The 26,631-nt window shown below is 36.5% G+C and overlaps 1 protein-coding gene across 1 annotated transcript; it reads right to left on the minus strand.

The window, feature by feature from the left end:
- On the minus strand, positions 1 to 26,591 carry PEX1 (peroxisomal biogenesis factor 1). The gene is made up of 24 exons (XM_069006817.1): positions 26,440 to 26,591; positions 24,370 to 24,513; positions 22,383 to 22,466; positions 22,030 to 22,144; positions 21,171 to 21,940; positions 19,292 to 19,411; positions 17,025 to 17,148; positions 16,661 to 16,770; positions 15,259 to 15,362; positions 14,309 to 14,441; positions 13,544 to 13,640; positions 12,269 to 12,439; positions 10,829 to 10,983; positions 9,338 to 9,527; positions 8,888 to 9,054; positions 7,954 to 8,088; positions 7,295 to 7,359; positions 6,353 to 6,495; positions 6,172 to 6,275; positions 5,092 to 5,268; positions 3,302 to 3,532; positions 1,664 to 1,861; positions 1,176 to 1,306; positions 1 to 507 (listed from the first exon to the last, which is right to left on the minus strand). Exons 1-24 carry the CDS (start codon positions 26,554 to 26,556, stop codon positions 423 to 425), a joined length of 3,870 nt encoding a protein of 1,289 aa, XP_068862918.1. The 5' UTR covers positions 26,557 to 26,591; the 3' UTR covers positions 1 to 422.
- Positions 26,592 to 26,631: the final 40 nt, after the last annotated feature.

A 26,631-nucleotide genomic window follows, 5' to 3' on the forward strand; every position in this document is an offset into this window, starting at 1 on the left:
CACCCTCCTCTAAGCCCTCCAAAGGCCATTAGAGAATGACTTTATAGAATATTTAAAAAACATATCCCCCATTAATATTACAATCTATTTGAACACATTCTATTTGTTGTGAGGGAGTCAACAGGCACAGGAAATCATTGTTAGATTCTAGTAACTAAATTGATAAAAAACAAAATTTTAAAGTTTATATGATAAACAACTGAACAGAACATAACCAATGTTCTCTCAAAAAATTTAATATCAATCTAAAGGAAGACAATATTCTTCAAAATAAAATGTGACATAATTTTACAGCAAGTAAGTTTAGAAGAAACTTATCTTCAACTGCTACATTAATAAATCCATATTAATATAAATAATCTGATTTAATCACATTTATCATTTCCAGTTACAGTTTAGCAATTACAAGCAAGTGCAAGTTCCTAAGCTAGAGTCATTTTTTGTCCTGGTCTGAATGTTACGCCAATCTGTACTTTCCTCTTCTTGGGATTCTGAAAATTATCATACCTGGAAACAAACAAACAAAAAAAGACATTAGCAAATTCTTATGAAATGTGTTTTTTGTGTCTGCCTCTTCAGATGCATATTAATGCACCACAGAACACCAGATGTTTAAGTATATGTTTATGGAAATGAAGAGTGCCTGTCTCCTCAGACCTGGGGACCTGGAGAGTTTTTACCTAACTCAAGAGCTCTCTGTCCTGCTTCCTTTTTTTTTTCCCCAGCTTTTTGATCTCCAAGTCCAAGGAGACACATTCTCCTTTTCAGTATGTTTATACTTCTAAGGATTATTGCCTTTCCCAAACATACCAGCTACAAAGACCACTACAGAGGGTCAAACTCCAGCAATCTGAAAACACAAGGAGCTACTACTAAGTGGAAGCAGGAAGGACCTAGCTCTAAAACTCAAAGAGCCTCTTAACATAATACAAGGGCATTCTGGTCTGTTATTTCTAGGTCCTACATGAATAAGAAGACAATTCACTGGTAAAATCATTTCCCTTTCCCACTATGTAACTTAATATTTCTTAAAAAACTGCTGTCAGAAGCTATCAGCCTATCCGCTGCCAGTCCCCACATCTATTTAAAACCATCGTGTTTCTGATGTAAAAGGAATGTGATAAGACCAAATCTCCACTGAATTCAAAATTACAAAAAAAAAAAAAATTACTTACAGTTCAGTAAAATGCTTCCAGTCATCCTGACTAATGGATGGTCTCATACTCTGAAGAGCAGTCATCAGATGAGACTGGGTAATAGTTAAGGTGGTCTTGGGAAGCGCTGACTGATTAAGGGTGCTGTCCTCCTTGAAAAGTGAGCCATGAACAGACAATGAAAAATTTTTACAGAAATGTAGTGCCATCGGTATCATTAGCTACAGAACCTCCTCTGTATGTCTGTACATTACATGTACAGACAAATTTATTAGAAATACACTCACAACTTTCCCCCCTCCATGTTTATAAATAACAGAAATAACTGTTTAATTATATGCATGCTAACATCTGGTTTCTTTTCATCAAACTAAGTATCACTTATCTTTGCTATTTTTGTTACCTAATATTTAATATTATTGCATAAATTATTAATTGAAATACCAAGAAGTGTGGGAAAACAACAGAGAATAGTTAAGACTAAATACTAATTTTAAAAAGTGCCATACTCCATTCTTGCTTCTGTAATTGGCCTTGATAGCATTGATTTCTGTCCTCAGGTGCTCTGCTTGCTGCTCCTGGTTCTCCAGGGAGCCTTCTTGAGAAGCTGCTCTAAGCATTGCAGGTTGTGAGGATGCAACATCTCTCTGAGTGACGCTGGTAAAGTCGTAAGTTATGGAGTTTGGACCGGACAAACACAAAGAGCTCTAAATTCATCACAAGAAGAAATATATTAACTCATTATGGATCCAAAAGGGCAACTCCATCATTGGGAATTAGCCTACAATTCAATATAAGCTTGCCTACTCTGGCAAAAAGAGTTCTTTCTCTTTAAAATATATTTCATACGTATTTTTTTTAACAGAAAGATTTAGGTTAATATGCCAAGGTGTTTGGGCAAAAGCCAAATTTGAAATGTAGAATTTCATGTCTGGAAAATATGTAAGTATTTTTGCAATGGCCCATCTCAAAAGGAATAAAGGTCTGCTAAGTCCATTGTTTTATTTACTTATGAAAATCCATGATTCTAAAATCTGGGCAAGTTTATGTAGTTAGATTTGGAATTTAAATATTCATCATGTCCAAATTCTCTGGGCACTTGATAAAATACACACCTTTCAAATTCAACAACTTTAAGAGATCAAAGTCTGTATAGAATCCTTGCTGAAAAATTTTCACAGTCAGAGGAAAACTAAGTCTTTAAAGTTACATTAATCAAACACTATCACCCATAATGCAAGGTAAAATATACCAAAGCACCTTAGCAGTGAGTAATTACTTCTCCAGTGTCAAGGTAAGTTATTTTTGGCTTTAAGAATCAATGCAAGACAGTTTTGAAAACAGAGTCTAAGAACTTGGATTACTACTTGTAGTAACAGCTCTACAATAGATTTTGAAAATGGATTTCCCACAGATCCCACATGAACTGTGAAATCATCTGTTCACTGTAAGGAGCTCCAAGGCAGCATACCCCGTTCTGCTGACCTGTCAGCCAAGAAAAGTGAGCTGATTCCTGTGCAGATGCTGGGCAGCCAACCTGCACATCCCTACCTGCAAACTGGCCAGAGAACATGCTGCTTGCTGTGTACCATGATACCACTACGTCAGGAATTCTGATTCTTAAAGACAATGATGGAAATTAAGGTTTTGTTTTGTTCTTTACACAATTCCATGGTCTGACTAGTCTATTAATACACTTTTTTTTTGAAACTGAAGAAGGTTCATTGATTCTTGAGAATGTAACTTAATTCTTGAAAGCTGGATGGTCATTCTTTAGTAATAAAACTAAGTTAAAGAAAAAACAACAAACAAACCAACCACCAAAATTCAAGAATTTTGGAACGGAACAAGCCATTTGACCAGCAAGTAAAATCTAGTATGAATGCAATTTGCTTAATTATAAGGTATTAAGCATTGGGATTTTGATTTTAAACTCCAGCAAGATTGCAGAGAAGTCCATATTGTATTTTCTCAGCTCACGTCCTTCCACCCCCATCCTCACTGTGGACTACTAAGTATGATCTGAAGACAGTTTGCAGGTCAAAGCAGACATAATTGTATTTATAAACTTAACCAGGCAAATGGAATGGGTTTTTTTGCTTCTCAACTATATTTAGAAAATTCAAGACATAAAGTGAGTAATTTACCAGTTCTGAAGGAGTTCCATTTCCCAGCTCTGACTCATAAGAGCTTCCGAAATAAAGACGATACATGTTGGACCTTGGATCTTCAGGAAGCAAGTCAGACATGTCTAAAGAAACAAGAGATTGCTCTAGCCCTGCCTCTCCATCTATTGCTGAATCATCTGAGCCACTGCTGTGGTTTAGAAAAACCATGGAAGAGAGACTGAAGTCACTATCAGAACTAGATGCAAAATCCTGTAACAAAGAACAGAGCATTACAGGAGTTAACTTGTGACAAACTACAATTGGAAATACACAAAAATATTTAATACACAGTGCAAATGAGAATATCGATTTACATTTGACTCTAATAGTAATCTGTCTTTCTCTAGAGTATGTTTCCAAATATTTTGCTAAGAAAATCCAATGCCTTTAAGAAGAACTTTCTCTCTTCATGCTAGAAAAGTAATTTCAGGAGGTAATTTTGAGGTTTTATTGTTTCCACTGTCTCACACTCTCAGTAACAGCAAGTGTTGAGAAACTTCATGTATGTCTTGTGTTGTAGAACTGTACAACTTCTGTTGCAACCTTACCCTCCAAGCAAATTAGTGTCTTGTGTAAAATGCTCTAGGAGACTGAAGTGAGTCTACTTTTATAGTGCCTAACTGCTGTACTCCCTTTTAGTCATAGCCAACACATTTTAAATGCTGATGTGGAAATCAAAATTGTTGCTTTAGACTGGTGTCTGCAAACCTCTTTGATTGCACACCTCTATCAGTCAAAAATTTCAGAGCACACTCTACCAAGAATATGGATACTATTCACAAATTATATACATGTACCATTGAAGTTCTATTATTTTCTTCCTGCACATCAATGGACTGCCTTGTGCTCTCTCTGGGGTGTGTGCACACCACTCTGCAGACCACTGCTTCAGACAACAACTTGCTCCTATGATGGATAATCATGAGGTAGCAACTACTTACTGATGCTACAAGTGAAGGGAGTGTTAGGGAAGACATGCTGGAGATCCCTCTCAATACTAAGAGTTGCATCCTCAGAGTCCAATTCATTGGTAACAGCTGGGGCAAAAAGAATTCAAAAGGATCCTCCTTCATTTTGCACCCCTGTCCCAACCTTTCCCTTCGGCCACCAAGTAGCGGAAGCCATGCCTGCCCCTGTCCAGCTAGAACCAGAGGACAGGCATTAAAAATGTGAAAGAGAGGTGGCTGAACAGAGGCTAAAAGAGGAAGGATCTGTCAGGCACATGTGGGGTACAAACCTAGGGTGGGATCCTGTACTTTGGAAGTTCAAGTACTAGCTGGTACCTGGAAGATGAGCCAGAACTGGCCATTTCAGGTACTGCCATCCTCTTGCCACTTCTCTCCTGACCTCAATCAAACGTAATCTGTTGGAACGAATCCCTAAAACCCACCAATTTCTCATTTCCTCCATCATCCAAAATGTGCCATCTCAAAACTGATTTTGCTATCTGCTCCTAAGAAACTCTGTGTGGGATCCCTCCTATCAATTTGTTAGTTGTTCATCACAACAGTGATAAACACATTTGGGCTTTAATAAATATATTTTACAATAAACACCAATCATGAAATGAGAAAAACCTTGTGTTTAAGAAGTATTTAAACCAATTCATTACAATATTCTTGTATTTTTCTGCAAACATATTAAAATGTTAATCCTCTGTATAAAAAAAAATAATTTTGCTAAAAACCCCCATGGATACAATTAACTCTTTCAAACATATCAACATAAAAATAAAGAGGAGAGACTTCTTTTATATCAGTTTTATTTACCTGTGTTAAACCTAAATTTAAATTAGTATGGATTGCCTCTAATTGGGCATTGTATAATAAAGCTTTTAGGTCAGCCCCTGTGAACTGTTCTGTTTTTGCTGCCAAATCCTGAAAGTCCACATCATTGGCCAAAGACAGGGAATGACTGAGAGCTTTTAAGATTTCATAGCGTGAATTCTGGAAAAAAAAAAAAAAAAGTCAGTAAAGCAACCTGTTATCTTCCTTGTCCTGACTGCTAGATGGTGCTTTGGACCTGTCACCAGCCACTTCCTCTCTGAGGGAGGAAGGATCTTTTTCCAAGAAGATACTGCCCTAGTACTAGAAAGATATTATCCTAACCAAATGTAGTATACAGAGAATAAATTTCTCTAATATATCTAGTCAATATCTGGGATTTTCATATATGAAATACATAAAAATATGAAAGTGAGTTCTGCTCCTCATATGTCGTTTTGCAAAGAGAAGTATGATGGAAGTGCAAAACTTTTGTTTACCTGAATGATCTTATCCTCAGCCAGAAGTTTAAAATAGGAGAAAAAAAAGAGAAGAGTATACCTATGCTCTTATGGCACAGGCTCATCATATATGTTTCAGAATGAAATGATGTGGTATTTGTTAAATGTGTGAACTAATCTGAAAATGAACAGTGCTAATTTTTTCTCATTAAATGGGGAATCAAGGACACACATTGTACAGCCTCGAAGGACTGACAATGGTTTAAGCAAACGGCATATTCACTGGAATCATTGTTCAAAGAAAGATGGAGAACATTATACACACTACACTGCATCCAATTTCTTTCTGCAGATTAGTTTCCTGTTTTTTACATTTTTTTTGATCAGCTAGACCCACAGAACATTACTTAATCCAGAAGACTGTGCTAAACAGCCTATTCTTTCCCCAGTTTTATGTGAACACATTGACATTAAAATCAGTGAATTTATCCTGTTGTATAATTGGAGCTGGGCAATCAAGTCCACTTTTTCCAGGTTTGAAGTGGCACTACATATAAAGAAAAGGCAAATAAAATCCATTAGTTTGATTTTTTTCCTTGCCTCTTGTGGGAAATTGTTTCCTCACCTGATCAGGAGGTGGACAGTACAGGCATTTATCCAGTCGACCTGGCCTTAACAAAGCAGGGTCAATCAAATCCGGGCGACTGGTAGCAGCTAGCACATAAACCCCTTAGGAGAGTTCAGAGAAATGCCATTAACACCTGCTAAACTTCTGCATGAAAAGGAGCACACAGGTGAATTGCTACCTTGCAAGCCTTCCACACCATCTAACTGAGTCAACAGCTGGTTAACCACTCGGTCAGTGACTCCTGTGTTGTCGTGACCTCGGCGAGGAGCAATAGAATCAAACTCATCAAAGAAAACAATGCAAGGCTTGGCTGCCTGAGCTCTAAAATGGGAAAAAAAAAAAAAGGAATACTTATTTTTCTGTTTAAGTTTCATTCACAGGTAGAAGTTAATTGCTTTTTGGCTTCAGAGAACAGTTGTATTTAATGACACAACAGATACTCTGTTTTTGTAGAATTTAAGAGGTTCTAAAGAACTGGATTGCAATACAGTCACTGCTCATTTTTATAACATACTTTTCACTCACTTTATCATTTCTAAGTGCTCAACTGTCATATTAATATACGTGAAAGTTCTAAAATCCAATCACGGCAGATGAGTTCTTGGCTTACAGATGTCTAACAAAAAGACTGCCTACATGTTAACATGAGAAGCCAAGGCTGTGTAGGATGTGTTGGCATTAGTGAGCACTGACGGCCAGTAAGAGCAGATTTGTAAAAAAGAACTACTGGCATTGAGGACCTCAATACCAAGTTTAATATGACCCTATGTACTAAGTGTGCATTACTACTTGGAGTAACTGTCTTCTGGAATCATCTGAAAGGAATTCAGGACATGTTTTCCAAGACAGTTCTGAGATGTGAACCAATGCATTTGTAGCTGGAGACAACTGGGAGTTCAGCTTCAAAAGCACATTCCTGATTGGAGCCAAAACATGCAGTTCTTGAACAATGAAGGCCAGGTTGAACCTACCAAGATACACACATCTGGATCAGCACAACTGATTATTTCAGATGCTTTTATGATCTGATGCCGTATCTCTCCTCAGACAACAAAATTATTTCTTTGTGGTTCAACCAATGAAATTAACTGATAACATCACAAATCTTTACAAAACAAACCTGTTGAAGATATCTCGAACTGCTTGTTCACTTGCTCCAATGTATTTGCTGAGCAGCTCTGGTCCCTAAAAATATATAATCAGAAAAAAACACTCATTACATGTTTCTTAGTTTTAATGTGTAATTCAACATCAGCATATATTTTGTTTACTAGACTGAATTTTCTTGCAACCAAGACAATGGCATCTTTGAACAGAAGAGACAAGGGGTCTAGATAAACCAGAAGAATTTTTCAAGCATTCTAACTTGTTTAAAAATAATCATTTCCATTTTTGTACCATAACAGAACATATGTTACAGAATCACAAGGCAAAGGTTTACACTATAGTTTAAAAAGGTTTAAAATATATTGCTCAATTTCATTGTACAGTGGAATCAAAATCTGGGGTCTTTTTACAAAAAAATGAGAAACTAAGAACACCTAATTAAATTTTATAATTCTGCCTGATGAATAGGTATACCAAAAAAAAAAAAAATCTCAGTAATAAGACTGTTAAGTTCTAGAAATCAGATATACAGAGGGCTATCCAGAGACAAGCAAAATTTTAAATGTGAGTTTCTTAGTTTTTTTGCCCTCACAAGCACACAGTTTCAGGTATTATGTAAAGTTATTTCATTCAGTTAATATACTGAATCAATTAATCTTAAACTCTTTTTACCTTGATGCTGATGAAATTCATTCCACTCTCTCTAGCAACCACTCCCGCCAACAGTGTTTTTCCTGTTCCAGGTGCTCCATACAGCAAAACTCCTGATCTCTGTCGTATGGGCAGGTTTGCAAATAATTCTGGATACTGGAAAAGAGGTTCAATATGATACCTTCTAAAATAAGTAAGTATTCTGTAATGTACTGTAACATCACTGACTAGTGATGACTTTTGTCTAAACAGAATGCATCTAGTTTATTATATCCCCAATATTATCCCAACAGCTCATCTGGACTATTTTTAGCTTACCTGGGGCTGAACTAAGTTCCTAGGTTTACTAGGTACCTAAAATACAAACAAGGGGGATTTTCTACCAAGAGGAAACAGGACAGAATAGGGATGGACTAGAACTTTATATTGTCCATACTAGTAGTTCTAAATTTCTATTTTAATCACTGAATGATAATGATCAAATACACTCTTCAGTCATTTCTCTGAAGAGTCAATGCTCAATGGCTTATCTCAGTGTTCAAGTTTTAAGCAAGGCAGAAAGGCCAAAGTGAAGTAAAGAGAGACTGATGGATTGGCATTCATCCAAAAGGAAATACTCCTCTAGCAAAAGCACTGCACAAAACAGCTGGAAATGTTGTCTTTACAGAACCTAATCACAAACCCTGCAACTGAGTGTGGCAATACTCCAATATTGTAGAGTAACACTTGATTTGTAGTAAAGCTCAGCTATTGCCTTTTGTATTTGGAAGAGAGAAGGGGAAGAATAAAGTGTTTCTAGTAGCTGAAGACAGCTGAAGATTGGAAAGCTACAAAAGTAGCTTTAAATCATGCCTGTCATCTTTCTACCAAACACTGTGCCACACCTCAAAATATAATTCTTCCCTACTAACATTATGTACAAAATTCAAGTAACTAATTAAAAGGAACTTAGTACCTTTGCAGGTAACATGATGGTATCGCTCAGCATTTGCTTCACATCTTTTAAGCCACCAATCCTGTCCCAGCCAAGGTCTTTAGGTTTATGAAGGTTGACATTTCTCAGAGCTAATGGAGTAAAATCTTTTAGAGCTTTCCGAAAATCCACAGTTGACAGGTTCAAATCTGCTTAAAAAAAAAAAAATCCTGAACAAAACCCAAATGCAAAAACTGTCAGTAACAATTTCCTTACAAAATGTAACAATTAAATAAATGTTAATCATAAAATAGAAGATATAATCATGAAGTATCATAAAATATAAAAATATATTCTATTATATATAATAGAATATATATATATGTATATAACAAAATATAAAAACTGGGGTTGTTTCTGTATTATTCCACCAGTTCTGGATAACAAGCAAGAAGCAAGACTATGAAATAAGGGATTTTTTTGTCAACATACCACCATTATCTGATGCATTCTGGTTAGAAGCACAGGTATGAATGGCACGATCAATCAGCATAGTAAAATCTCTAGCAACAAAACCTTCTGTTTCCTTTGCAATACATTGCAGGTCAAGATCAGAGAAGTCCTTCGGATGAGAATTCAGCTTCTTCTTTATTATGGAATACAGCATTTCACATCTTTGCTTCTGAAAAACAGAATTGTGCAGCAAGTGCATATTGAGTTTACTATTTATACGGAATTCAAGAATTCAAAAAGTAAATAAGTATGACTCAGGAAAATTTCCTTAAATATTTGTGTAATGCCAAACCCTTATATAACAAAACATAAGCAATATAAACAAATGCTAGTTCTTCAAGTGCACTTCAATAAATTCACCAGTTTTATAACTTTAAATATTCACCTCACCAGAGCTACTTTAAATTCAACAGCAATAATGAAACATCCCTCCCTCCCCAGATTCTACTAGTTTACACCCATTTTTACTGTTCCATAGGAAAAAGAACACATTTCATTTTTTCAATATGAGCAGAGAATATGTCTGAGATGAAATATACCATGCCAGATAAAAACACTTCAGATAATTTGGTATCTTTTGAGATCTTGACTTTTCCAGTGATGTGTCATCCTTATTTGAGTATTAGTATTAAAAACAATAAAATCTTGGTTTTTAAAAAAAAAATTAAAATATTTATAAAAAATAATATCTAAAAGACTTTTAAAAAATAAAAAATAAAATCTAGAAGACTTGCAGGAAGTGGGAGAAAGTCAAACTGCATCTAACACAGCATCCCCTGTTCAGTGGCTTTTAATTGCCGGGCCGTGACCAAAGACATGCAGACAGGAACAACTCAGGCTAAATAAAAATAAGTCATTAGGGAACGAGGGTTTCAAAGTCTCTGCTTTCTCCTGCACAAAAGTTAATACTGTGCATTCGTATTTCTATCCATTTTTCTTTTCAAACTGGACTATGTTCAAAAGTAGACTGATGGTATTAATATGGAAACAAACCTAAAACTGTCCCATAAATCTAACATTTAATTTTATTAACATTTTTAAAATACACATTCTAGGGACATGCTTATTTCACTGATCTGGGAAAAAACACACTTGTGTTTAATTTCATTTCTCTAACTTGATGACTTACATGTTTTACAAAGCTGCTCCTTTAGCATCCCCTTAGAGGTAACAAGGAGACATGCATATCTCACCTGTGTTAGACAACCAGACTTGTTTTACATGGAACTGAAATGCCCTCTGAATACACCCTTCTCTTACTACTGAGGAGTGGGGCCAACTGGGAACTTTCATTGGATCACTTTTTTTTTTTAAAACTTTATAATGACAGATATAAGTTCTGAGGTATTTAAGTATCAAGAAAGAACTTCTAAGATTTCCAGATTTTTTTCTCATCTTCAGGTGTAACCTATTATTTTTGCAGCTGTTCCACCATCATATTTTATTTTAACCATTTTTATTTGAATTTACCTGATCTGGAGATCGGATACATTTGAAGCACTGAAATACATGAGTTCCTTGTGCTGAAACCAGGGAAGGATGAAGGGAATGTTCAGACTGACTTGTGGCAATGAGTGCAATCAAACTCCCCATGGAAATAACTTCTTTCATCAGATCTTTCAAAACTAAACACAGAAGATGTTGCTGTATGAAGTGTGAAATAACAAAAATAACCCTAACCCTGGAGAGTAGCATTAGTGCACACAAAATGTAACAGCTTTGTAATACATTATTTTTATTCACCTGTTTGCAGGGGTTTTTTTAACTTGGAAAAAAAAAAGGTATAGTGAGTCTCTCTAGGACAGCATATTCCATTAAGAAAGTGCCATCAGAAGTGCTTTTTAAAAGCTGATTTTGTAACATCACTGATGACGTCTACTTTTGTGTGGTATTACTGCCTCCATGCAAACAACAAAGGAAAAGTTGTAAGAATAAAAAACAGATCTTAAGCCTAGAAAATAAGCACTCTAGGAAAAAAGTAATACATAAAAGTAAAAAAAATTAAGGATTCAAGGTAGACCTTCAAGAAACAATCTTTAAAACTCTAAAGCTCTGTTGTATGCGCTACACCTTTAAATAAAAGTATTAAGAAAACCAAACAATTCTACATGTAAGTTAAAAGCACATTTTTAAGGAAGAAATTATAGTAAGATTTTCTGAACTTTGGAAGTATTTCAGTAAAAATTATGCTAACTCCCTCAAACTGAGCTAAGAAATGGAGGGTGTTTTTTGCTATGGCTTTATTAATCTTGATCATTTAGATTAAGTTTTAATTTGCAATTTAGCATTGTGTAGTGTTCCAGGAATAAAATGGAACCTTATCCAGCATGTCAAACTACAATTGATCATCTTATTTTTAACATTTGTGGATTGTTACATTGTAAAACAAAACAGAAGTTCTACAATGTGTAACAAGTAGGATGATAAAGAAGTTGGTACTCATCTAAAAGAAGTTGGTTCTAACCATCAGTAAGTATCAAACTGATGTATCACTGTAATTATAAACAATAATAATTAAACAAAAAATCAATTTATCAGTAATTATCAGTTAAAGATTCATCTGCAGTTAGTAATCAATTGCAGCATATTTGAGTGTATGAACAATATGAAAAAAGAACAGAGAAGTCTCAAGCACTGGCAGCGGTACTGACAACAGCACCAGCACAGCAGCAGCAGTGGTGAAAGTGCATTGGCAACAACTGCTCCAAGATCCAGAGTGGATTATTTTGAACCAGCTAGGGGTCCACAAATGCCTACCTACCATAATTTCTAAGTCCCTGCCTGAATATCACATGGTCCAGAGGCAATAATGATACAGACAGAATTGTTCAGGTAGGACAGTACAACTCAGGTGCAAGAAATTCTAAGTTGCATTATATTTCTATTCAGACACAGGTAGCACAGTATTACCATAAGCAAGTCTATTGCTTTGAATAGTTTCAGGGCTGTTCTCATGCTCTGGTGTAGAAGGTACTCCAACAATGTGATCAAGATCATCCATCAAAAGAATGGATGGTTGTCTCCATGCTGCCTCTAAAAAAGCTTCTTCCACATTTTTCCTTATGTTCACTAATCTTTTTCCTAAAAAAAAATACTATTAGAATGACACAAAATATCAGGAAAAAAATCAGACTGACTACATCTTGCTCACAATATTTTATTTTGTCTATCTTACTTTTACGTCTATAAATCCAGATACCAAGATTAAACCAAAGTCAACAATTACTAAAAGAAAGAGTGCACATCTTCAATTTAAAAAGTACTAGAAGGTTCCACAAGTTCTAAAATGAGATCAATCATCTTTCACTAACCACTATAGAAGTCTACAAGTCTAACTGCCAGACAGTTAAAACCAGAGAAGAATCAGCAGCACTCTAATACAGCTACTAAAGAATCCAGCAATCAGAAGAATTTTCCAGAGCAAAGGACCTAGATCATTATTAATCTTTCCCCTTTTCTCTGGTGCAAGGAACTCCAGCTTAAGTAGTGAATTAAGCAAAAAGAATATAGTGGGGCCATATAAGGGCTCTGTAAGAAAATAGTTGAGTGTTTTCTGCCCTTGTGACAGCAAGACTATTTAGAAAAGCCAGTGAAATGCAAAAGCAGAAAAAAGCCTATTTTGTGCTCTTCCATCTTTGCGCAAAATACTTATTTTAAACTCCCAAAACCTAAGGAGTCCTCTCATCATCTATAATCACCAGTGTTAGATGACTATTGCCAAATACACTAGCTTAGTAAATATGCCATCCTAAACCAGGTTTCATTTGGTTGTTCGATTTGTTCGATCTGTCTTTGGTGCCTGTGTTCTCCTTTCACTGAGTACAGGTATCCTCTAACACTTAAAATTTGTTAACATAGCATTTGTTTCAGCTAGCATAGCAGAAAAACCACACAGTTCAATTTTTGCAACTTCTTCCTATTTTGTAACAATTAGAAATGAGCATAGCAAGCACAGTTTGAATTTAGTGGTGGTATGTGGGACTAAAACTGACAGAAGTGTGAAATAAACTTACAGCAGCTGTATTTCCATCAGACTGTTGAAGATACTAATTGTGGGGCATCAAACATCCTTGCAAAACCAGCAAAAATACTAGAAAACTTATTCAGACCAAATGTACTAACTTCATAACTGTGCCTCTTTATTGTACAGCAAATATTCGAGATTAAAGAAACCTATTATCATACCTCTTAAAGCTTTACAATCAATTACTTCTACATGAGCATCCAGTCTAGTGAAAGCTTCTTTGCAGATGGCCTTTGCTAATGTTGACTTTCCACTTCCCTACAAAAATAAATGTGAGCTAAAGTAAATTGACAGAGCCAATTCCTTGTGTTTCTATGTTTTTGTCACAGTATGCACCAGCCAACAAGCTGGGGAAGCTGTACACACACTGGGTTTATTCCTCAGTAAATGTATAATGTATTTTGCCTCTGTATCACTTGGTAGGGACCAAAGCCCTGGAGTGAAACAAGGATAAATTCAGAGTAGATACATCCAGTACGGTGTTCTGATTCCACTGAGTTCAGTGTTAAGACATCTAGGTTCAGTGACGTATGGTATTAAATGGATCACTGTAGGAGGCAACAGGAAAATAACAGTATCAATTCCACTGCCATTTTATGTTAGAACACAAGAGGAAATATATGTTTATTTTCATTCAAATACTTCAAAGGCAACAGGTGTTCATCATAATATAAAGACAAAGTAGATTAATCCCGTACTGAAATTGCATTGGTAGCAATCTTTAAAATGCACATATATATATATATATATATATATGTGTATGTGTGAGTGATGATGTTTTACTGAATTACCTCTGTTCAGGTTTTTTTCAGCTTGTTCTTTATTCTTTGGAACATGCAGAGTATCAAAGAACATGAACACAAACCATTTCGTAACTATGGAAAACAAGGTGCAAGGGTTTGCAAGGTGAAAGCAGAAGTGTGTACCTTTCCTCCTGTGAGAAGCACCCCTCCACTTCGTAGTCCCACAGCAATAGCAGCCAGCTTTTGAGATAAAGGACGCCCCAGAAGGCTGTGGCTTATGTGTTCAAATAAAGATGTTCCTAATTTGTCCACTCCTCTGTCGGGTAAAGGAAACGTTAAATGGCCTTGGGCAGCATCAGTGTGTGCTATGTAGGCAGCAGAAGCTTGCACTACAGGAAGTTAGAATGCTGACAGGCTGTATTCTCAGTTGCCTTTCCAGCACTGACAGCACATATCACAACACTCTAAGCCTCTCCTGTCTCCTCTGCCCCATCCCTTCATGTTTGCTAAACAGTACCACTGTTTTCCCTTGTACTAATGACCACAGGACTCTGCATTTCTCACCTTAGCTGATGATTGGGATAAAACTTTTAGGAACTACAGTTCTTTGAGATCCTTACTATTAAATGTAGTTGAACAAATAAACAGGTTGAAGTTACTGGGAGATAAGGATTGGCAGACTGCAACTTACCAAAAATTTTGCTTCATTTGAATGCCCCAGCTAAAACTACCCCACTATACTTTGCTGCTACGTAGAACTCTGTTCATACTACTTAGAACAAGAACTGCTGAACTATCAGTATTTCTTCTAAAGCTCAGTTCTGAATTTCCATGCTAAGGCAGTCTCAGTTCTGAGACTTCCCATCCTACTGACAGACATGCAGAAATTTTCAGTATGTGAGTACCTTTAGACACATGAGGTTTTCTATTCACAGCAGTTAAGACTGTTCAAGGACAAAATCAACCATCTGCATAAACTAGGATGAAGTCTGAACCTGACACAAGCCAAAAGATGCAGAATTTTGCTTAGATCTGGCATAGTTTCCAAAAAAATCTGCATTTCCACCAATGTTATTTTTTTCTAATTCTCCTTCCCATTCCCTCCCATGTTTTTGTCTATGAAAATGTCTCACCCTAAATCACTTAGTTTGTGGTATGGAAAGTTCTTGTCTCTATCAGGCATAGGTGGCTGGTTGTCATCATCATCAGCTTTTCTACTTAGAGGATGTAAAAGAACCTACAACAAAAGAGAGTTAGGACTTTAGATGAAATATAACTGCAGAAGAAGGGTATGAAGTGACTAGACATTTCTGGAATTGTGCAAAGAAAATGCTGCATGTATGCTTTGCTGATGCTTACTGTGCTTGAAAGAAAGGTGCACTGGAGAAATGGAAGAGATATAACTACTTCCAAAATACAATCTAGTGTTGACAGCAATTTAATAATGTAAGGTTAGATTTTGAGCCAAGTGCTGTTTATAACAGACTGTGCAGCACACTATCTCTTTCCCTACCTGCAACTTGTTCCTTCTCCTGTGCCATCCCCTGTTCTGCTGGAGAGCTCATGAGGCAGAATAGTGAAACAGATCAGGTGTCTGACTAGGTGAAAAGTAACTTGACAAAACACCTGGCATGAATTTTTCCATTTTATTCACTAGTATGGAAAGCTGGGCAGGCAAACAGGGGTTACAGAGGTTCACAGGTAAGAACAAGCTAGTAGGAGATGTTGACGCTGCTATTAAGAAATGCATTTTGCTCTTTAATCTTTTATTAAAGTCATTTGAACAATTTCTAGAAGCCTTCTTGTACTTACTACTAGTAAAAGAAAGCTCATTTTATTATTTTTTAACAGAAATTCTAAATCTTCCATCTAGTTCTATTCTAAACAGCCAAAAGACACTTTAATTCTCCACTAAAATGTCACTGTATGTTTAAAAGTGGAAAAAAAAAACATTATCCCACCTATAACCATAACCCCGAAGTAATGGGCAGTGGTTCAACCAGAATTACTAATGGAAGCAGTAATTCTAATATTAAATAGAAATATTTATTCTCCTGAGAAATAAAATATGGAAGAAACAGAAGGCACAGAAACTGTATCAGAGAAAAGGCAGGGTGAGTGTGGTAGGTTTGAATGGGGAATATGTCTCATCTTTGCCAGAACAAGCTACTGTTCCTGCCAGATACACTGAGAAGTGGTGTAGTTACCAAGGGAAAGAACTAAGATGGTACATATACAAGTAAGTATAAGGATGTTCAGACTTGTACAGTACTGACTCTCCTCTCTTCTAACTGATTTTTCTGAGAGTTTGATGTGGAAACTCTATGAAACTCTGTAACAAGCATGATATGCCTGGAATCTCAGCAGGCCCTCAAGCTACAAAGTAACATAAAGGATGCAGATATAATTTAATGAATAGACTAACATTATTTACTTGAAAACAGAAACTGAAATACATTATATACAAAATACAATATATTTTAAACAAGTATAACAATTTAAATTACTTGATACCTGATACTATGTGATATTTACTTGTATATTTGTCTTTTGCAGCAAACTGGGACTTAGTATAAAAATATTCTCAGACTTATTTTCTTCGATGTGCACGGGATGCGCTGCACTAAGGACAAACTCCTCCATTCCTGTAAAAACACAATGAACAACTACTAAAACTCCAAATAAATTCAGTTTTCATTCCTCACAAGACAAAACAGATTAGAATATTACTACAATATAACCCAAAATGAAAGAATAAAAAGGGTTAATCATTATTAAAGAACACAAGCTTATACTTTCCATGTAAAGAGGTATCAGTTATATTAAAAGGTGTGCACAGGAATTGAATGGTATACTGGCTAAGTAAATTCCATAGCAGACAGGACAGTATTATCCTTGCCTTCTTTAACAGACAGATGTATACAGTCTGTGCTTGTCATTATCCATGGGTGATCATCAGCAGTGGAATCCTGCAGCCAAGAACTGAATGCACATTTAACATCATCTTCATGTATATCTTGATGCTAAATAGGAAAAAGGAAAGGGGTAAATAAAACAAAACCGGGTATTAATAAGTAAAAATGTTTTCTTCCCATGCATGGGACATTTATTTCTCTTATGGCAACACAGAGATGGAAAAAGATGTAAGACTTTTATTCATTTAGAAAACAGCATTTTGCCAACAACCACCATTTCTATCAGCTGCTCTAGGGAAAGCATCTGTGCAGCCCCTGCTACAGCCACAGCTGAGCATTAGCCCACCTCTAAAGATTTTTCCTCAAAACACTGACATGAGGGCAAGGAAAAGCTTTTATTTTTGTTTTACTTTTCTGTCTTGCCAGATCCAAGGGCACTGCTCAGACCTGACCCTGGGTTTGAAGATATGCATCAATATTAACCTGAGACTTATTTCAGGTGCTCACTACACCCCTCTCTTCCCTGTATACCCTTTTCCTATAAAATGAACCCTGGGCTCATCCAGTTCAGGGGCATCACCAATAAACTTCAACAGGCAGACAGAGACCAAGGAACTTACCCCAGAACAATGAGGTAAATGGAATAGGAAAAGAAATTGAGTCTAGATCCCAGATCTCTTGGCTAAGTTCCTAATGCAGAATTCCTAAATGGGAATTCTATATAATTCCCATGTAGAAAAGGGGGAAGCAACAAAGATCTTGGAAGCAGTGTTCAGAAAGAACAATGAAAGTTACTGTAACAATTCTTTCTGCATTTTTCTGGGTTTTTTCCAAGAACAAAGAAACCTTTAACTGAATTAGAAAGAAAAAAGAGAAATCTGTACTGAAAATATACAAAAGCACACATAACTACATTTTTACAATTTTAGCAGATTACTGCCAGAATATCACAGAATTTTCTGAGTTAGAAGGGACCCACGAGGATCATCAATTCCAACTAATAATCCTTTTATCTCCAATATTAAAAAAAATATGCAGTTCTTCTGTAGGTAAGAAACCAAGTTAGAATACTGGGGATGAAGAACAAACCCACCTAAGCCTTGCTATGATGGCAAGTGCTGTATTTAAAGCTTTGAGGAGGAGTTAACACAGGAAATAATCAGGCCAGTGCCACACAGTATGAAAAAAGTGTCCCACAAGTTATGATGAAATACAGAATTCCAGAGATATATCTGATGGACTGTGAGAACTGGCACTAAGTATATTCCTACTGTCACAGATGCTCACTCAGAATATGTCTCACTTATAGGAAAACAAAGGGATTCAATGATGTAACTTCAAAAATTAAATATTTAGCATAAGGAAAAGAAAAAAGGAAGTAATAAACTAAACAGCACATACAAATTACGGTAATTTCACTACAATTGTCTGGGCATTGCAGTGTTGCAAAAATTCAAACATGTTTAAGTCCCAGGAGACTTAAACTGGATATTCACTCCTTAACTCTATGACTCTTTTTCTGTTTGGTGTTTGTTTTTATAGGCTTATAGACATACACTTAATATTTACTAGATTTGAACCCATATTAATGCACAACAAATGAAGGTCTGATGCAAAATTATTATTGAATATTGTTGCTATTTTGACAGTGATTCTTTATATTTGAGACCTAATTTAACAAAAATTGTATATTTTCCCTACCAATGTCATTTTATTAAGAAATACATCAGAAATTCTAAAAATCTGAGAATAATGAAAAACCCAATCATTTTAAATGTGCTATGATTTAAAGGTGCTATATCCTTTAACAGCTTCAGGAAAATGAGTCAAAATTCAGAAGTTAAATTTTTTCCATCCTCTGTGACATCTACCAGTCCCTTTAAATAGAAAATTATTACAATTAGCATTATAACTATTTGGAGTTATCTACCAAGAGTGACCCAAAATTTAACGACTTGATGTTTACAGTACATTGATCAAAATACAAATACTAGATAAACTCTGTTTAAGTAGATCATAGCAACTTATTAATTTAAATTTACATAGTAAAGAAAAAACAAGAAATTATACACGAAAAAACAATTCCTTTGGAATTATTTCCATAGTCAACAACAGACAACTTCCAGATCTTCACCTAACAAATTAAAACAAATAAACATAATGCCCCCCAGCCCCCACTGCAATTTGACCAGAGCAACATTATCAGTTTCCCAATACATTAACAAGTACATGACCAATAATATAAACTCACTAAGTTCTGTTTGGGCTGCAGTGTAAGAGATACAGGAATTTTAGGAATAGATTCAACTGACTTAATTCGGACTGTTGAATGTATTTCGATACGTAGTTTTTTTCTCAGACCATCTGGAATCTGAAATATTTAAAATAAAAGCAAAAAAAAAGAAGTATTAAAAAGTAATCTAGTTATAACATTGCATATATAATACCACATCAATTTCTTCATCACTAATGGAACCTCAAGAGAATTACGAAGGAACTTATAACACTGACAGTGATATCCAAGTCTCACTCTTACAGGCACACTTCTAGTTACCTTTTATCCTATTTGTGAAAGTGCTCACTACAGCTGACCTCCTAACTTCTTTAAATAAAATCCAAAAGCTAAAAAAAAAATGTAGTAGGAGGAATTCTTAGAACACTGCAAGAATGCTCTTAGTATAGGAGAAAAACAACAAGTTAATTTCATTTGCTGATTAAAATTAATTTTACATAGGCAGGTAAATATACACAGACCATTACAGAGACTAGAACTAAGCACACCTGCAGCAGAGAGAGAGAAAATCCAGTCTCCCTAAATCACACTAGTCAGTTTGCCCCTTAAAGGAAACTCCTTTCCAATTAACCTGTGTCAGTTTAAACCAATTTGAAAATATCTCATAAATATTTATTAACTGTGAGAGACTTTATGGTTGCTGGTGTGGGGCAAGAAAACAAAGAATGCTAAGTAATAAGAGAACAAAGACCACTTGGTTAAGAACAAGGATTATTCACTCGAGGCAGGAGAGATGTAACAAAGTTTCTAAAATGTAGCAGGTAGCAGAAGCACAGTAGTTTGCAGAAAAAAATTGTTATACAAGCACTTGTTTTAGGGAAAAAAAGCTGATGTGAATATTAGGAATGTGATCACTTATATTATTGGTTAGCAGACATGTGAACAGCTATGCTATTGGCTATCCAGGCTTGTGTTATTCTAACCTGATAGGGAAAATATTATAAAAGCTATATACACTTTTAAGAAATGTTTCTGGTTGTACCACAACTGAGGATCATAAAGAATTCATACATCACATGCTGGCATTCAGAAAATTGTTATACCTGTCAAAAGATTTCATGGCAAAGACCTCTGCAAGCTCTTGCTCTCATTCTTAACAGCAATAAATGAATGGTGAGAAATGTATTATGTCAAAATAGTCAAATGGTGATGTGGAGCACATTTTTTTTTGTTTTTGTTGATCCCACATGTGCTTCCAGGAAAGAAAGAACATAATCAGGCAGTAGTTCTATCAGAACAAGCTGAAGTGTAAGTATCTCCTCACCTGGACTTGCGCCACCTTGCAAAATGGCATATAAAATCTAGAACAATTTAAATCATACAAGATGGTTATTTGATATAAAACTTTAGGATGTATTTTAAAGAGTGTATAAAAGGACTCACGAACATCATGTAGCACTAGGATATGTGATCCCATTACTTTAGAGTTTGATGACCCCAAGGGTGCAAGGCACATTTCAAAGAGTTAACTGATGAACAGTCTTATTATGCAGTACTGAATCTATGTAAATAGATACTTTCACTTTCTCATTAATACATCATTAATGGCTACCCACAGATTGTGAAGAAACCATACATTCCTTTCAGAAATGCTGAAGCATTTTCCTCATTTGGTGTAAAAATGCTAAGTGTGCAGAAACCCAGAGCACACTGTACATCTTGGAGGATGATGGGAAGTCATGTAGTCCAGAATGAGTGCAAAGCAAACAGTATTTGATTCTAGTAAACTCGAGAGATTAACACACTACAGCCCTAACCCACATGTTAAGGAGCCAGTTCACAACAATCCAACAGAAAATATTATAAAAAGCCCAAAATATACTGTGCTCAGACTGACCCAAACTCTTCCAGCATGCAAGGCTTCCCCATTGTAGCCATACTCTATGACACTCTTTAGGTCTTCAAATCCATTCCAAACGATTTGAACAACAGACCCCTCACTGGATGCTCGACTGCTATTAGAATTAGAAGGATTTTTGTCTTGTGTACTAGTCAAATGATTTTGCTTTTCAAGTGGCAGATTCTGTTTTGCTTCTTGATGACGCTGTCTTGGGGAAAGCAGCTCATTGATTTTCCCGTAAGATACTACAGGATTTGGATCCAAATCAATATATTCTAAATTCCATGGAAAAACATGAATAGCATTGCATTTCAGAAATTCATGAGTGGTGGATACATTCTGTACGCTGGGAGGCTGGGACTGACATACTCTAAAAATGGAATCCATGTGAATTAAGTTCAGCAGCTTGTCTTTGAAGGTGCTCGTTTCATCGTTACCACACAAAGTCTTTTGTTTCTGCTCAGATGTATTAGAGAAAATGTTTCCTATGAAATTCCATATATTAGGGAGAACACTTGAGCCAAACGTCATGTTTGCATCAGCCTCACTCTGTTCAAGGACTCCAGGCTTTAAGTAAGGTTGTTTGGCAAAAGGATCCTTTAATGTTTCTTCTTGCTCCATGTTATTTTTCACAAAATTTTTGAGCAAGATGTCACTTTCTGAGGAAGGTGTGCTGGTGATATTCTCAGGTCCGTGTGTTTTGGGACATATCAGAAGCTCCGTGCGTGGCTCTAATCTCCCATATGGGGTTGCTGGCACAAGTGTACCTAAGTATGAACAAAAGATGCCAATGAATGCATCCACTCCTGCAAAACAGCTTACTGGAGGTGCCCTGAGAGCCTTCAGTGCTGCTTACCGATCCTGATGTAAACATGGGTGTGCTGCTCAACCCAGACAGGAAAGATGGCTCTTGGAAACACCACTCGAATTTGGTCAAGAAGATGCCTTTCAAGAGAGGAAGCGTGCAGTTCCTGGGGAAATGTGATACCATTATAAATTAAATACTGCATACATTTTTAACATTCGTTTGAAGAAAAAAAACTATGTCTTTTTCTAATACACCATTTGAAATATAAAAAACAACTAAACACCACATTTAGTATTTCCTTAAGAGACTGAAAAGAACGGGGCCTTGTGCAAAAAACTGCTTGAGTCAGAATCTCTGTCATCTGTAAGAAAAGAACATAACAATGGAAGAGGTTTTATTACCAGAATTTCCCAATCATCTGCGGTGAGTGGTTCCACTTCTACTTGCTGACAGGACAACACATGGGAACAGGGCTCAAGAAATACCTGGCAAAAGTAACACCAAAATATTTAACTCCTTATTTTTAAGTATATAAAAGCTCCACCTTTATTTCAATGAGAAAATTGACATCTCCTTTATTATATGTTTTTGCTACTTGGAACACACACCATCTTAATGACACTAGATAATTCATAAGCAGATGAATGCTCAATGGATGGGAAATGGATCCCATTAGGCTTGGGGACGTCAATCAACAGTGAGTATGAAAAGCATCAGGAGCTGTATCAGGTGATAAAAAGCAATCCATTTTTAATATACCTTGATCACATAAGCATCTTTCCATTTTTTAATCTTTATTTTTAAATCCCCAGGATTTTAGACAGTTGAAAATTTCATTGACTTGTGCACAAATTTAGACAAGGCAAAACCAGCTAAAAAATAAGGAAAAAGTACAATAGAAAAGCAAGCCCAGCTCCTTAATGAATAGTTTCATAGGAAGCAGCTCCACCTCCACAGAACAGTTTTAATGTCGTGTGTATCAGGAGGAATGGTAAAAGCTATTGTGGCTTAGGTCTTTCAGAATGCATTAAACATATGCTTCAAAAGTCCGTTTTTGCCAAAGGTTACATTAAAAAAAACCAATCAATTTTCAAACAACATATCGCAATTAATTTTTACAGAAGTGTCATTAATTTTTTCCTGAGATAAAACTAGTTACCTGTCCTCCGAGAGAATTACACTAGGCCACCTTTTACAAAAGCGACAATCAGTTTTGAATTTCTCTATGTCCTTAGTTTGAAGTAATAATTGAGATGAATATCTTTTCCTCAGCACAGTAGATAGAAGATCATACTATTATGAAACACAGCAAACATGTAACTCCTGAATCCAAAACAATGGTGAAACGACCTAATAATTCATGCATTTATTCAATTGTACAGATATTATTCTCAGGCAACAGCTGGGTGAGGTTTTCTTAGGTTTCCTTTGTCAATTGTTTTCCTGTTGAAGGCTATAAATTTCTGGAACTAAAAAGGGTAGATGCCTGGCTGCTCAACTACTAAAGTGGAAACTGCTGCAAACAGACACATAATTTCTAGAGAAAATATGTTAAAAGAGTAAACAAGGTAAGATACACTGCTCTGAGTCACATTCTTTGATGTATTCTATTATGTTGAACAAAATTTTGCGTATAAGAGAATAGGCATATATGAATATACTACATGATAACACTGTGTAAAGCAATAATTTTCTCTTCTTGTTTGTTTAAATCTCCACCTATTCACAGAAAAAAAAAATCCTTCCATTTTGAGATTTTGGTGGTCTCATGTCAGAAAACTCTGTCTGCCTCTTGGGCACCTCTTAACTTCTGCCCAGTGAAAGAATTGTTTACGAGAAGTTTAAGTGTGTTGGAGCATAAGAGGTGAATATACAAGAAGTGTGTGGGTGTATATACATATATTCATAAGAGATGGATACAAATAAAGAGAGAGGACACACAGGGAAATACGGTAAAGGGGTGAAAAAAGGGATGAAAATTTAAACCCCAAGTAAATGAAACAAGAATATGCAGAAGGCCAACAGTTACTTTAAAACAACAGGAACTCCAAGCAAAATATTCCCATTCCCATTCCCAATTTTTCAATTGCTTAAAAGTGTATTTTCTTAAAGTTAATGTCACTGAAGATAGTTGTTCCAGCCCTGCAAAGACCTACCCACAAGCCTATCCTGCCTATCCTGTTTAGGCAATTGTTAATGATTTAATGAGAAAATCTTTTCATGTTCGAGACATTTCATGACAGTTAACTTTTCTCATGAGCAGATGTAAATGAAGAAACTGTCTAAATACACAAAACAAGGTCACAGCTAACTCATGAAGTATTACCTTTTCACTTATCTTCCAATATACTCTTTGTTTAAATAGAAAACAGAGATAGCATTTCAAACCTGTTCTCCATCTCTGATGCCAAGTTTCTCTGCCAAATGTCTATTAATCTCTGCAATATTTTCACCCGGGTGACCTTGATGCCTTGTTTCTATCCAGCTCAAAAATATCGGCTGATGACCACAGGAAACTTTCACAGCTTGGCCCTATGAGTTTCAAATAAAGAAAATAAATTAATATAAAACAAGCTAAGTAAGATGACTATTAGACGACCTAAACTGTATTTGATTAGAGAGATCAAAGTAATTAAAGATATTATCTGGATTTTACACCTTGTTTGCACAACTCTCAACACAGGAGTGCATGTCGGTTTCAATTCTTAAACAGCTTTTTATTTTTATGGACTATTTTTAAGTAAGAAAATTAATTGCTTTTTCCTTTCTTCTGTATTACGGGGTATCAAAAAATATTTTACAGAAATGTGTAACTGCACATTTGTATTTCCCAAATGAGGAAAAGAAATAAACATATACTTTGATTTCACAAAAATTATAACATTTACATGGTCTCAAAAAGTGCTTCCATGACATATTTAAAATAAGTCAAAAATCACATTAACTCAGACCAAAAAGATTTTATCAATCTGTTTCAGAACTTCTCACGTATTTTGATTTCAAACAGAAGAATTTCAATATATTCAGTCAGTTTCCATAAAGAGACTATATCTTACATTATATCATTCAACTGGCAATTTCTGTAGTTTTCAAAAATTACTGGTTTTATGAAAATCAAGTGACCAAGACAATGTACACTGTGGATATAGCACAGATTTAGTTGTTAACATAGTGATGTTCTGTTCTTTCTCAACGGTATTCTAATAATTTCAAGTATCATTTGACCTTTTCTTGGTAAACTCTGAGAACATTTTCAGAGAATATCTACAGTGGTTCTAAGATACTTTTATCAAATGTAATATTTAATTCCCTGTATCCCCACAGATAAAGCATCACTCTGAGTGTCTTATCTTCACACAACATTGAGTTCTGTACAACATTTTGTCATTCACTTAACTAGTATCTTCTCCAATTAGATTCAGCTTTTGATTCCCTTTTTAACATTTTTATTCACGAGATGTATTTAATACACTATTTCTATAAAGTTTTCAGAGATCCTGTCTTTTCATTTTGCAGCTCAGGTTAAGCAAAAGCAGGAGTCCACCATAACAAACGATGTACAGAATGACTTCAAAGCAACTGCACTCCCTTCTCTCTCTCTCACCAGCAGATCTGTAAAACACTCAGAGACTGCAGCTGAAATGAAGCTCACATTTAATCCTGCACTTCTTCCAATTCCACCAACCTCCTTCTACTACCCCAGAGATGAAAGAGCAGGTTTTCAAACGCCTACATTGTTTTAGTGTTGTGAAATGTCCTCTTTGGCCTTGGGAAATCAGAAGGTTACCCATACCGACGGAGGCCTGCCGGGCCAGAGGCTGTGGCACGACTCCTGAGCTTTGCTCGCATCTTTCTCGGCTCCTTCCTGCCATTTTCCACTCTGTTCTGCTCGCACTCTTAGTTCTGTGTTCACGGCACAAGAGGCACACAGTGTCTCTTCCCCCCGTTTCCACGTGTGAAATGTTATTTATAATGCAAGGTGCACTCCCCGCATCCTTAGCGGGACTTTCTATGACGGTAGTCCCTTTCTACAGTGTCACATTTTATTTATGTACACCAAGAATGAGGATTCTGCATGGTCTCCTACCTGAGTTACATATTTACACGTTAATCGTTTAATGCTGGCGAGTTACTGGGAAAACTGGTATGAAATAGGGAGTGCTGAGAGAGACATAGATGCCCACAGTGCCAGACCACGTCGGGGAAGAAAAATTCCAATCTTTCCCGCTTTTTATTAGGAATGGGTGACGACACTGGGCCACGCAGGAGGCGAGGGAAGGAGGGGATCTCCGATGTCTCCCTGTGAGGGGTCCCGGCTGCAGTGAGGGCTGACTCGTGAGGGAGAAAGGCTCTGTATCGCCAGGGCAACCGGATGCGGGGGTGCGCTCACGTAATCCTCCCTGCCTGCCTGCCTGAGGCGTCCCTCCGCCCGGGCCCCGAGCGGCGCCGCCGCGGTACCTGCTGCAGGCGGAGGAGCGAGGCCAGCGCGGGCGGCAGGTGCAGGAAGCAGTCGCGGGTCCCGCTCAGGACGACGGTGGCGGCGGCGGCTCCGCCGGGGTCGCCACAGCCCCACATAGCCACGGCCGCCGGACTCCGCGCGCCCGCTCCGCCCGGACACAGACCTTCCTACTCGGGGCGGGCGCGGGGGGA

Source organism: Aphelocoma coerulescens, chromosome 2 (genome assembly GCF_041296385.1).
Source record: "Aphelocoma coerulescens isolate FSJ_1873_10779 chromosome 2, UR_Acoe_1.0, whole genome shotgun sequence".
Classification (NCBI taxonomy): domain Eukaryota; kingdom Metazoa; phylum Chordata; class Aves; order Passeriformes; family Corvidae; genus Aphelocoma; species Aphelocoma coerulescens.

Bases quoted from the DNA above. Each gene is read 5' to 3' on its own strand.
- PEX1 (XM_069006817.1), bottom strand. From the start codon at position 26,556: ATGTGGGGCTGTGGCGACCCCGGCGGAGCCGCCGCCGCCACCGTCGTC. The intron at 8,089-8,887 runs GTACTAAGTTCC...CCTCTTTTCCAG, and splicing joins CCATCATGTTACCTGCAAAG to TATCCAGAATTATTTGCAAA. The intron at 7,360-7,953 runs GTAAAAAGAGTT...ATATATTTTTAG, and splicing joins TGAATTTCATCAGCATCAAG to GGACCAGAGCTGCTCAGCAA.